At 40.1% G+C, this 13,908-nt stretch overlaps 1 protein-coding gene and 1 non-coding gene across 2 annotated transcripts; one reads left to right on the plus strand and one right to left on the minus strand.

Moving 5' to 3' along the window:
- Positions 1 to 2,719: 2,719 nt before the first annotated feature.
- TRNAK-CUU (transfer RNA lysine (anticodon CUU)) lies at positions 2,720 to 2,792 on the plus strand. The gene has a single exon. It is a non-coding gene; the product is annotated as a tRNA-Lys (tRNA).
- Positions 2,793 to 3,080: 288 nt separating this feature from the next.
- Positions 3,081 to 9,533, minus strand: LOC141633768 (protein HHL1, chloroplastic-like). Its single transcript, XM_074446180.1, has 5 exons — positions 9,041 to 9,533; positions 8,818 to 8,955; positions 8,615 to 8,701; positions 3,786 to 3,833; positions 3,081 to 3,474 (listed from the first exon to the last, which is right to left on the minus strand). The coding sequence occupies exons 1-5, from the start codon at positions 9,320 to 9,322 to the stop codon at positions 3,340 to 3,342; spliced, it is 690 nt and encodes a 229-aa protein (XP_074302281.1). The 5' UTR covers positions 9,323 to 9,533; the 3' UTR covers positions 3,081 to 3,339.
- Positions 9,534 to 13,908: the final 4,375 nt, after the last annotated feature.

The following is a 13,908-nucleotide window of genomic DNA, read 5'->3' on the forward strand; positions in this document are numbered from 1 at the left end:
GTTAAGTTAAGTGTTTCTATACGTTGTTTTCCATGATTTACTTCATATGATTCTTAATCTTGGTTCTAATGCTTATGAAAGGTTCGGGTTTGGTTTGTTTACGTTTCGCCTCGTGTTTCGTATTAGTTAATTCATTTGTTATCGCTTGTTCCATTTTAAGCTCCAGTGACATATAAATATGAAATATAATGTTTATTCATGTTATATAAGAATGAAATGGTATTGTATACTTCATATATGAGTTCTTACTTTTTCATGGTCGAATATAATCTTTATCAAGTTTCAAGTATGAAATGCTTATCTTGAACATTTACTTGTGTTGAGTCGTATTCTCATGGAAATGTCATTATGCTATACATTCTTGCCTGACTTGTTTACGCCTCTCTCGGGCCGTTCTGCCGAGTTTGGTTTACCCGTGCCCTTATCCTCCCCTTTTGTGCCGTTATGCCAAATTCAGGGTACTCGGCTTCCGTTCTATTGCGCGAGTCTTGGATGCGAAATGTTTATCGCATGCTGAATCGGGTAAAGTACATCCCGAGCGTCTAATACCAAGTCTAGGCCGAGACCGTACTATGATCGTCGTCCGGTCGTATCAAGAAACGTTCATCTTGAAGATTCGGTATTAGGCTTAGGCTAGGACCGTATTATATTAACGTCATCCTACCGAGAGGATAATGGTTTCACTTACTCTTTCCGCCTTACTTGTGCCGTTCTGCCAAGTGTTGGTTAACTTATGCTCTTTCCGCCTCTTTCGTGCCGTTCTGCCGAATTCGGGGTACTCGATTTTTGTTCTGTCATCGAGTTTTGGATGCGGGTTGTTCTCCCGCATGTCAAATCGGGTAATTGTGACCTCCCGAGAATCTGGCCAAGTTTAGACTAGGATTATATATATTATCGTCGTCCTACCAGGAGGAATTGAGTCTTAGAGAAGTAACTCTCTTGCTTGATTATGGTCATTGGCATATTTCTTTCTACATGAGAGTTTACGTCTTATGTGGTTGAATGTAAGAGTCTTGGTCCTATCGGACACTAAAGGTGAGATGCAAGCCTTTTAGTTGCGATATGATCGTCGGGATTGATGATCCCATCCTTTCTTATGGTGAGATGAAAGCCATGAGTGCGCATGTGCCGTTAATAGCCACGTCCCGTGCAATGTTTGTTAAAGTATTTCCAAAGTAATGGCTGTGGTTTTCAACTATATGTATTGCGGTGATTGACTACTCGTTTATCTATCTCACATGACTTAAGTACTAGCTAGTTTTGTGTAATTTGGATAGTTGCATATGTCACATTTCATTGGAATTCGTGCTTGTGATTAACTAACCCAATATATGTGCCCTGCTTTACTTCACTTATTTAAATATACCTATGGCATGATCATTTGCTATTATATCTTGCTTTCTCTTATTATTCTAATTAACATGAATGATCCCATGCTTATTTGTTCAAGTGAATTGTATCCCGTATTTATTATGCCTTGCCTTATTTGAGTTCTTTGTTATGTCCATTTTGATATAATGTGGTTGGGAGAACCTTGAGTTACTCACCACTGACTGTGGCGTTCATGTTTACATGAATGACCGGTGATAGTGTTGTTTCTTGCCGGTGAAGACGTGTGAGCTAGCGAGCGTTGTACTTACAACGATTGACCTTCCTCGTTGTAGTTTAGTATTATACATAGTTTTTATATTTGAATTTTATTTAGGGATTAAGATCCCGCTCATCTTGCTAAGTTGTATTTTGTATAAAAGCTTTATTAAAACTCAACTTTTTGGTTTGCATAGTGACTCCACGGTTTTCAATATCAAAGTTTTTTAAAACATCGCTTTTTCCGCTGCAAAGTTTGCATTTTCTTTTCGTAGAAATCCGGGGGTGTCACAGAAGCAAGGCTGAGTGCACCACTCAATCGCTGTTTTCAGAGAGAATTTTTAGAGAGAGAAAGAAGAGAGATTACCAGAATCGTTAACATAACAGTCTTACCAACTGTAACATCTGATAGTTTTCGCTGCAAATTCACGAATCTTATTCTCTGTGTATAGTTTTGTATGTACTTAGTATTATGTATCCAAATGTTGATCGTGATCGAGTGGAGGTAGGAATAATTTGTGATAAGACCTTATTTAGGATTATAGAAATCGACATTTTAATTTTTTATTTTTGTAAATACAATGTGAGTTGTAACAGATTTATAATTTCTAGGTAGAGACGTAGATGACAAAGCATTAAGTTTGGCATGTGAAAGTATGTTTGCACTCGAATTATTCGCACAGTCAAAAATTTGGATACGTCGATATCTGATTTAGCAATTTTATACACCATGTTCACCACATCTCTGAATCACCCATAATCCAATGGTATAGTCCAGGAAGCAATCAAGAGCGTAATTTGTATTTATTTTTTTCATTTGCTTTTATTATTAGTAGAAACGACACTAAAGTGAGTGCATTTAGTTTGCACTCTAAATAATACTCCCTCCTATTTACTATATTTTTCCCCTTTTTTTTGCATAAGAAATAAGGAAATGAATTTGGGCCACACAAAACACACTGACCCACATGCAAATAAATTTGAACCACAAAAATCTTTCAGAAAAGAAAATAGGAAAGAAAACATGAATAATTCATTTTAGGAAATAGGGAAGACAATTGAGGATCGGAAGGAGTATTTTGTTCACTTGAAAAATGTATTTCACTAACAACCATCTTACTAATGCGCGATTGCCTGTCTACCTCAGCTGGTAGAGCGCAAGGCTCTTAACCTTGTGATCGTGGGTTCGAGTCCCACGGTGGGCATTTCGCGTTTTTGTTTATTGGAGTAAGAAACAATATTATGTTCTTGTTACCAATATTTACAACTCGGTTTCGTTGTGTAGTGTGTTATCACGTCAGTCTAACACACTGAAGGTTCCGTTTCAAGCCCGAGCGAAGCCATGTTTTTTAAAATTTTGGGCTGACTATCGTTTTTGTTTGTGATAGTAGCTTTTTTTTAGCATTGATTACAACTTGGTTTTGTTTTGTGGTATAGTTGGTTATAATGTCCAACAACCAAAGGTCCCCGGTCTGAGCCGGAGCGAAGCCACATTTTTCAAAACTTTTTTGACCAACTTTTGAATTACGCATCATTTGGGTTCAGTCAGCATACATCATCCTTTGAACGAGGTAAAAGAGTGAAAAAGGAAAGACATTTATCCATCCATATATCAAAACAGCTTCTCAATTTCATGAAATTACAAATGTCCAATACAGAAAAAGCCTGGATATGACACCTATAATAACCACGCTATGGAGAGAGCCACTCGGGTGTTGTTACCAAGTCCTTGCATTTGTAAACTAAATGCACTCACTTCGATGTTTCTTCTACCTCCTCAGATGACGCTGTGTCTAAGGATGTCAGGTTTCCGAAGGATTCCTTTGCGTCTCCAAAGAAATCTTTGACCTTATCCACCACCGTTTTCAGCTGATCAGGGGTTGGCAACTGGAAAGAACAAGTGACATTACCATTAACAATGATTTCAGCACTTAGAAAACGAAGGGTGAGGAGAAATTCTGACAAAGCTAGCAACAGTCGATATACATTACAGTAAGACCTCTTGGAACATACCAAAGTAACAGAGAGCAAGTGAAAAAACAAATTCTTCACAACCATTCTTATAATGTCTAGTCAACCTTTCACAGTTCACACCATGATTCTAAGCTATCTTGTGAGTAAACATTTTCCAAGTCACGTTGTACTGGCAAGAAAACAAAAGGTGTAGTAGACTTGAGTTAAAATAAAGCCAAAGTTACCTCAATAACGTTCTTTGGAGAAAGAGCAGCTCTTACATTAGTGCCTTCCTGCATTTAGCAAAAGAAGAATCAGACAATTAGTGCGTGTATAAACACATCCTCTTTACTTCATAGACAGGACTGCTTCAAGAGCATTGGATAAATACAAGAGGAGATAACATATATTAAGAATAAAACCGAGTCAATATCATCTACCAAGATCGAGTCAACAACTCCAACAAACTCGAGTCCTAGCTCGAGTCCACTGCCTTAACTTCCTCCTTATTTTACTCTTCCTTTGTTAGTCAAATGTATCCCATTTTTGTGTATTTAGTTAGCTTAACTTTAGGCCTTAGTTGTTGCTCTTTGTAACTATATATATCTGTGTCTTTGTATCCTTTAATCATCACTATTAACCATAACAATTCATCATATACTTTACATGGTATCACGAGTCTAACGATCCCCACGATCAACACGATAAACATTTCTCTTGTGAGTTCCGAATCCTATACACGTCCCTCCTTTCATCCCCAACCTCTCCTTTTCTCAATGGCTCATCAACTCCAACTCGCTAATGCCGCTGACATTTCGTCAATGGCGTTTTCAAATCCGTGCTACCATGAACGGTCTTCAACTATTCTCGTTTCTTGATGGCACTAACCCACCTCCACCCCTAACGATCACCCAAGAACCCGTTGCTCCTGTTGCTCCTGCCACTGCCCCTACCACGACTACCAACCCCACCTACACCACATGGTATCGCCAAGATCAACTCGTTCGTTCTTGGTGCTCTCACGGGCACTCTTTCCTCTCCTATTGCCGACCTTATTGTCAATGACACCACGTCCCATAAAGCATGGTCCAATCTCCTCCGCACATTTGCAAATTCGTCCCGTGGCCATCGTCTTCAAATCAAAGACCGTCTTGAGAATATCTCTCACACCGACGACATGTCCATCACTGATTACATGACGTCGATTAAGGCTTGTAGTGATGATCTTGCCAAACTTGAACATCCTATGGATGTTGACGATATAACTAACAAGATCCTTAATGGTCTTAATCAGGAGAAATATCGCTCGGTCATTGACGCGATTCGTGAGAGAGACAACCCGATTTCCTTTGAGTCTCTCCATGAAAAGCTTATTCAACACGAGCTCCGCCAAGCAAACCACTCATGCCGTCTCCTTTTCTCCATCCGCTAATGCCGCCTCATATCGATCCAATTATCAAAATCGCTCCAATTATCAACCTCCTTATCAAAACAATCAAAATCGACAATCCTACACTCCAAAATCCGCCACCAACAATACACCCAACTCGAGTCAATCCACCTACAAAAATCCGTAGAAAAGACGTTGTCACTTCTGGAATACTGTTGGTCGCGTTACCTCTGATTGTGGTGACCTTAAACGCCTCTATCCGGACGTTGTTTTTCCAACTCGCCAACCCCGTGGTCCTCGTCCTCAAGCGCATACTGGTGCTGCCTCGTCCTCTACTCCACCACGATCATGGGTCGTTGATAGTAGGGCCTCTCATCATATCACGGATGACTTGAATACTCTCTCCCTTCATACACCATATGAAAGCCCCGATGATCTTTATATTGGTGATGGGTCTCCGCTGCATATCTCTCACACGGGTTCATTTACTCTCTCCCCTTCTTCCTCTAAATCTCTAGTTTTCAATAACGTTTTTGTTGTTCCTAAAATATCTCGAAAACTATTTTCCGTCACTCAATTTTGTTTCGACAATAATGCTTATGCCGTATTCTCACATTCTTCTTTTTCTATTAAGGACATAGAGACGGGGGAGCTTCTTCTTCACGGGACACTCATTGATGGAATGTATGTGTGGACCCCTTCCTCGCCCGGGACAATCGTCGTGGCATCATCGTCTCGGTCACCCTTCCAACAAAATTCTTGAAGTTCTTAATTCTAGATTTAATTTTCGCATTTCTATTTCTGATGATTGTATTGCTTAGTCACATTAATAAAAGCCACCGTCTTCCGTTTTCCGATTCCACACTCGTGTCCAATGCTCCACTCGATCTTATTTTCTCTTATTTTCTCTGATTTATGGCAATCACCCGTCCTATCACCTGAGTCATACAAATACTATGTTATATTTGTTCACTATTTCACCCACTATATATGGTTACATCCGCTTAAACAAAAATCCGACATCGCTTCTACCTTTCTCAAATTTCGTGCTATTGTTGAAAAATATTATAATAAACCAATTCACCGATTTTATTCCGAGAATGGTGGTGAATTTAAAAAGATGACAAATCAATTACATATTAATGGTATAACTCATCTTACTTCACCTCCACATACACCCGAGCATAATGGCTTTGCCGAGCGACGTCATCGTCATATTGTTGAAACGGGCCTTGCCTTACTCACTCACGCTTAACTTCCGTCCTCCTTCTGGCCTTACGCCTTCACGACCGCTGTCTATCTTATTAGTAGAATTCCGACTCCTACTCTCCAAAATAAATCGCCTTATCTCATGTTATTCACCAAAGAACCCAATTTAAATAAATTGCATAGTTTCGGTTGTTTGTGCTTTCCCTGGTTACGACCGTACATTGCTCACAAACTCGAACCTCGTTCTATTCAATGTATTTTTATTGGGTATTCTCTCACACAAAGTGCTTATCTATGTCTCGACCCCCTACCTCTCGTGTTTATACCTCTCGTCATGTTCGATTTCTTGATGATCAGTTTCCTTATACCCGTCTCCTACAGCTCGCCTCTCCTCCCACCCCCTAGCCCCGCAGATTGGTTCACTCTCACCGTTCTCGTCCTCAACCCCACTTCATCGTCACCCTCCGTCCCTTCCTCTACCACGACAACTTCTCAATAACCACCCACTGCCCCCACTTCTTCCTCTACTGTTTCGCAGCCCCCGGGCTCGACAACTACTTCCGTTCCCCTACACAATACCCGTCTTTCTAACAACATTCGCAAACCTAATCCTAGATATGCCAAACTCTCCAATTTACCCACTTCTTATCCCACCCCAAACACCGTAAAACAAGCACTTATTGATCCGCTTTGGCGAGTTGAGATGCAAGAGGAATACGATGCTCTTATTCGCAACTCGACATGGACTCTTGTGTCTCCTGCTCATGCCCAAAACCCGTCATTGGTTGTAAATGGGTTTTCCGTCTTAAGTATAACCCAGATGGTAGTCTCAAGCAACACAAAGTCCGTCTCGTTGCTAAAGGCTTCCACCAACGCCCCGGTCTTGATCACTCCGAAACCTTTAGTCCCGTTGTCAAACCCACCACCATCCGTCTTATTCTATCCCTTGCCGTTTCTCATAACTGGACCCTTCACCAAATCGACATTAATAATGCTTTTTTACAAGGTACCCTCACCGAGTCCGTGTATATGGTTCAGCCATCTGGGTTTGCAAATTCCGACACTCCAAATTATGTAAGTTAAACAAAGCTATTTATGGTTTGAAACAAGATCCTCGAGCTTGGTACACCAAAGCTCAAAAATTATTTATTATCTTACGGTTTTCGCAATTCAATTTCTGACTCATCCTTATTTATTTATGATTGCTCTAATGTCCGTCTCTATGTTTTAGTGTATGTCGACGATATCATAATTACAGGTTCCAACAATGCAAGTGTCGAAACATTCATTCATGCCATCTCTCGTCGTTTTTCACTCAAAGATCTCGGCCTGTTGTCATATTTTCTCAACATGGAAGTCGCCCCTACTGCATCCGGTATACACATTAATCAAACGAAGTATATTTCCGACATTCTCACCCGTTATAACATACTTGACTCCAGTCCATCTACCACTCCCATGCTCTCGCATCCGCCTCTTTTCCGTGAACCAAACTTATTACTGATGAAAGTTCCTTTCGAGCCATAGTTGGGAGTTTGCAATATCTGTCCTGACACGGCCTGACATCGCCTTTCCCGTGAATAGACTTGCTCGGTTTCGTAATCCTCCGACATCGACACATTAGTCTGCCCTCAAACGGTTACTCAGGTACTTGAAGGGCACGCTCAATCAAGGAATTCATATCCGCAAGAACACTGCGTTCAATCTTCATGCCTATTGTGATGCCGATTGGGCTGGGGATCAACATGATTATGTTTCGACTACCGGTTACATTGTATTTATTGGCCATAATCCCATTTCATGGTCCTCCAAAAAGCAACGCGCCTTATCTCGATCATCCACCAAACCAAGGCTGAGTTTCGAGCTGTTGCTCACACCACATCGGAGCTGCTTTGGTTGAAATCACTTCTTTCCGAACTCAAGATCTCATTGCCTAAAGCTCCGGTTATATTTTACGATAATTTGGGAGCTACAAATTACTCGACCAATCCTATATTCCATTCTAAAATGAAGCACCTAGCTCTTGCGTTTCATTTTGTTCGAGAACAAGTTCAGCTAGGCACAATAAGAGTTCAACATATCAACGGTGACGATCAATTAGCTGATACTGTTACAAAACCGTTGGCTAGACCACGCTTCACTTCTCTTGCTATTAAGATTGGTCTTACTCTTCGACCGTCCATCTTGCGGGAGCGTATTAAGAATAAAACCGAGTCAATATCATCTACCAAGATCGAGTCAACAACTCCAACAAACTCGAGTCCACTGCCTTAACTTCCTCCTTATTTTACTCTTCCTTTGTTAGTCAAATGTATCCTATTTTTGTGTATTTAGTTAGCTTAACTTTAGGCCTTAGTTGTTGCTCTTTGTAACTATATATATGTGTATCTTTGTATCCTTTAATCATCAATATTAACCATAACAATTCATCATATACTTTACAACATAAATGGAAGTGGAGAGTAGAAACATTACAAGAATCTTGTAGCCGAATCTGAACTCTGTTGCATTCCGTAACATGCGATTCTGTTTCTGTGCTGTCTTAATAGTCTCCTTCTCATCCTGTACAATACTGACTTACTATCAGCAACATGTCTAGTTATTAACATATCTTCCAATTCATATTCAAATTTCAAAAATGATTTAAGCATGTAAGTTAGATGAGCAAAAGCACTTACTCGATAAACCACAGCAGCTATATTCCTGGTAAGTGTGTCCTTGTAGATATACTTGCCCAGAAAATTATCTTTTGCAGCAACCATTATCTTTGCAGTTGTACCACCAGTTACTAGATTAAGCGGGTACCATAGATAAACCTGTTCAATTCATGACTCAATAAAATTCTATTACCTACAAGACTAATATGAAATGACAAAAAGGGAAGAAGGAAAGAAAGCAAACATTGGCAGCACGGATGAAGATGACAAAGCGAGGATTGCCATCATCTTCAATCTTAGGCAAAGGAGGAGGAGTTGGAGGTTGAAATTGACGAGTCATCATTCCCCTTTTACCCTTGGCTACAACTACAAATTGCAAAGGTGAAACTACCCTTTGAGGTTTTTTGGTAATGGAAGAAGAGTGTAAAGAATGCCTGATAATGGAGGTAGCACTTTCATCACTTGTTCTTGAGTTTAACTTCATGGGAAGTCTAATTAAGGGGTTTAATGACATACCCACCTCCATTTTTGGACTAATTGACTTATCTCTTTAATTCTTTGCTTTGGTTTTTGTTCTTGGGATTAATAAGTATACTAAGTTGTGTTGTTGCCATTCTTGTTATCTCTGGAGGTGGATAGCCTGACAACTCACCCAAATTCTGCTTATCCACATTCCACACCCTTTTTAATTTTCTTTGTTTTCTTTTGCACAAATTTTCTGCAATTTTTGAAGTGGTGCATTTTTTTTTTTTTTTCAAATGAGACCGTTCCATTTTCTAAAAAGATAAAAATAAACCGTCTTATAATGTGAGTCTAATGTGAGTCCGTCTTTCTTAAGTTTTTGTGTTTTATAATTTGTAATGCTTAAAACTAAGACATTTTTTTTCCGTAGTTTATTTCGCAGTACACTTTTTTACTCAAAGCATTACCTTTTATACACCATTTTTCATTTGCATATTCGTAAGTAAAAACCAACCAAATTCTCTCAATTGTTAACCTTAAAACCTCTCAAATTAAGCAGATTCATTAATTATGAATGATAACTTGGGGTGAACAAGTTTTTAATCCGTTAATTGCATAATTATGAATCAAATTAATTCCTTTATTTTAATTTTTGGAAATTTTTAAATTTATGGTTCGTGTTATTTACAAATTATTATTCATGTGTGGTTTCGTGGTGCTAGGAATAGGGATAACTTTGTGGGGTGGAGAACGGCAAGGGAGGGTAGCGCAAGCAAACGACGATATAGGTGTCGCGGCAAGAAAGGGCTCGTGTGATGTGAGTTACAGGAAAGGGTGGCAAGAGAAGGAAAGGGAGGGGATGGTGGGGTGAACAGTTTCAAGGGAGAGTGAAAACCGCTTACTAGTGAGTGAGGAGGGAAGGTTGCCTCGCTTAGGGCGAAATATAATAAGGTCCACATTGTTATGACTTTTAGACAATTTCCTTATTATAACTGTAACACCCCCATTTACCAAAGTGTCTTACCAAGGCCTACCTTAACAAATGGAAGTTTTTCCATCTTGGTTGTTCGAGGTAGTACATATCAAAGATATCATAATGAAACGTTTATGAATATAAAATAAAGTTTAAGAAAGTTACAAGTTCCAAAACCCAAAATAAGTACAACTCAACTAAACAAGTGAAAGTCTAAACAACAGCGGAAGCTAAAATGTGATAGTCTCGCAGATGTCTCGTACAATCCCGCAACAAGCTCAAACATCAATACCTGCTAGACATCTCCTCACCATCCCCAAATGGATCACCGTAGGTTTTGCAACAACAGAAAAAGGGGTCAGTCAACTGTACAATAAAACATGCTCTAACAACACAATAACCAACAATCTCAATCCTGTAACAGTATAACTCCAGCCTCCAAGTATCACTATCCGAGCCGTAGCCCAGATCTTCCAGGTAACCCATCGCAACAGGTTACCCACATCGCCAGTGGGAGACCGCAGCCTTCCCACCTCAGTCCCGCTCAGCGCAACGACCGATCCCAGATCATTAATGTGCACATCCCGCTTGTGATGGGAGCCACAAGGGGTGAACATGGAGGTGAAGACCATCTCCCGACAATGGCTTCATAATCAACAACAATAGTACCAAAATAACCAATCTCCACAATAATATCAACAACAAGAATCACACAATAACACATTATTTTAAATCAACCGTACAAAGACTGAGTAGGAAACCCTACCTTATTCGCAATTCTGCAATCAATCACACAATAAGGCTAGAATTGTTCTTCTAAGAAATCTCCACCTAACAATAATAATCAAGCAATTACTAACTATAATCATCAGTACTAGTCATTCTCAAGAACCAACCCAATTAGGGTTTATTGCCAGATGACTTAACGCAAAAGAGTAGAAATTGAGGACTTACAAACTGGTATGCACGCGAACTACGAAAATCCGAACACCAAAATGATAGATACTCGCTTGGTAGTTGATTAGGGTGATTAAGGAGTGAATTAGGTTGTAAAAATGATTATGAAATGTTAATGACGACGGAAATGATAAATATATACTCCTTAATCATTCTAATCAAAACCGTGGAAATAAACCCGTCAGACCAGGTACTCGGTCGAGTACCTGAAGTACTCGACCGAGTTCCTCGCAACTCGGCCGACTGCACCCAAAACAATATCCTGTCTAAAAGCATTCGACGACTTACTCGGCCAAGTACCTCCTACTCGACCGAGTGCACTGTGACCAGAATTTTTTGGTATTACAGTCTTCCCTCCATAAAAGCGAACTTCGTCCCCAAAGTTCACACCATACCTGATACAACCAAACATGACCCAACCTACTAACCATAAAACTCGAAAAGAACACCCAACTCAAAAAGGACACTAACCATAAACTCAACAATAGCCAAACTATGATCACACAACCATACCAACCTCAAAACACATGCCAAAAACACATGCGATTATCTCCTACCCCCCTTAAGAGACAAAGGTTATGACCCCATAACCAAACATTCCAGATAAAAAAGATGTAGATAACACTAATCATAGGGTTGCCACAGCTTATCAAATTTTGGCGCCGTTGCTGGGGAGGCAATAATTTTCTATTTATTTTATTTTAGTTTGTCTCATGTCTCAAGGAACCTGTGTTCATTGAGACCGTTTCTCACATTTCAGTGCTAGTTTTGTTTATGCCTAGGTGTTTCAAGTTTGAGCTCATACCATTTGATCCAGAACCAGAGAGGATTCTTAGAGCTAGACGAAACTTATAGAAGGAGATTTATCAAGCAGAAGACTTGAGTACGCTTGATTCAGCTTACGCCGCTTTTATTGTAAAAAATCAGTCCTTTGAAGAGGATACTTCTACTTCTGCCATTACTACGATCATGCCTACATTAGCTAGCTATTCACAGCCCACCCTTGCATACATTCCTAAAGGATTCAAGCTCCTTACCACAGACAATGGAACTTTTGAGATTCGTCCATCTTACATCAACTTGTGGAGCGAAACATGTTTGGAGGAGGAGCTAGTGAAGACACTGCTAAACATTTGGAGAAGTTCACTGACTACTGCTGCTCCATCCCTTTGACTGCTGGGGTAACCCAGGACCAAGTAAAACGGGTGCTTTTTCCTTTCTCTCTGCGACATGGTGCTGCGGAGTGGCTACGTGATTTGGATATGGAGGCTCATGTTGTTACAGACTGGAATTCACTGGCTCTTGCATTCTACAAAGAGGTATTTCCCTCCGCAGAAGACCAATGCTCTAAGAAGCCAAATTACAAGCTTCAAACAAGGTCCCACTTAAGATCTAAATGAGGCATGGGTTCGCTTCAAGAGACTAGTCCGTTCGGTCCCTCATCATGGTTTTTAGAAGTGGTTCCTTTGCAACCAGTTTTACGACGAGTTGTAAGATGATCATAGAGCTCTCCTTGATTCTTCTGCCAATGGGAGATTCCAGAACAATACTAATGATGATAATGCTTGGAAGTTGATCGAAGAGATTGATACACACACTGCTGAGTATGGTAACCTCAGAGGTAGTACAAGAGGAGGTGGTTCAGATAGTGCGATTGCAGATCAGTTAGAGGCTCTAACTGCACAAATTGTCGAGATGAGGACAGCCCAGTCTTTAGGTTAGCAGCAGACAGTCCATGCTATGGTTCAACAAGAGGTCCCTTGTGAGAGATGTGGTACTGATGGTCATAGTGCAGTGAGGTGTATGAGTACGATAGGGCAAATTCATGCCTTTCAATCTTTCAAGAAAGGTACCCTTTATTCTAATTTCTTCCCTAAAAGGAGTCATAATGTGCTCAATCCTCCCGTACGCAATGCATATATCATTCCTTAAAATCACGTAAATTAGCCACAAGGTACCTTTATCAGGCAAAACCAAAGAGGTTTGAATTTTAATCAGCAACAATTTCAACAGATGCAACCTCATCAACAAGCTCCAAATGATGATATGACGGAACTTAAAGCTATGTTGCAACAGAGTTTGATGATTCAGCAGAAGCAAACAACTAAAATTTCCGAACTTGTGGCTCATAGCCAGATGTTGGACACTCAGGTTACTCAGTTGTCTAGCCAAAACTCGCAAAGGCAACCGGGTGCTGATGCGTGTCTTTTATATAAGGTTTTTACCTCATTTTTTACACGCATTTATGTACTTTTTATGTAGCATCTAGCTACAAATACCCCCGAATATTCTACTTTGGTTCGTTTTATGTAATTTGCAGGAATTAACCGAAGAGGAGTTAAATCAAGCCTAATTTGTCCCAATTGCATGCATTCATGGAGAATAAGGAGCCGGAGCTTGGAATCTAACATTTTGGAGACGCGTGCGTTTCAAAGTCTAGCGTGCCTAAATAGCTCGATCGAGTGGTTTCCTACTCGATCGAATGCTTTATTTGCTCAGGGTTGCTCGATCGAGCAGTTCAAGAAGCTAGTAGAGGAGACAAAGCAAGAAGTGTTTGATCGAGTAGTTTATTTTTACTCGATCGAGAGGATTGGTGCATAGTTGCTCGATCGAGTGGTTTATTTCCACTCGATCGAGTAGTTTGTCCTTCTAAAGACATTTTCCGCCTAATTATTTTATGGGCTTTTGTAATTAGTCCATAGATTAGGTTTAGGATGGAT

The sequence above is a fragment of the Silene latifolia genome, chromosome Y, assembly GCF_048544455.1.
Source record: "Silene latifolia isolate original U9 population chromosome Y, ASM4854445v1, whole genome shotgun sequence".
Lineage (NCBI taxonomy): Eukaryota > Viridiplantae > Streptophyta > Magnoliopsida > Caryophyllales > Caryophyllaceae > Silene > Silene latifolia.

Excerpts from the sequence above, each read along its gene's own strand:
- LOC141633768 (XM_074446180.1), bottom strand. The coding sequence starts at position 9,322 with ATGGAGGTGGGTATGTCATTAAACCCCTTAATTAGACTTCCCATGAAG. Across the intron at positions 8,956-9,040 it reads TCTTCATCCGTGCTGCCAAT|GTTTATCTATGGTACCCGCT; the intron begins GTTTGCTTTCTT and ends TGAATTGAACAG. Across the intron at positions 8,702-8,817 it reads TAGCTGCTGTGGTTTATCGA|GATGAGAAGGAGACTATTAA; the intron begins GTAAGTGCTTTT and ends AGTATTGTACAG.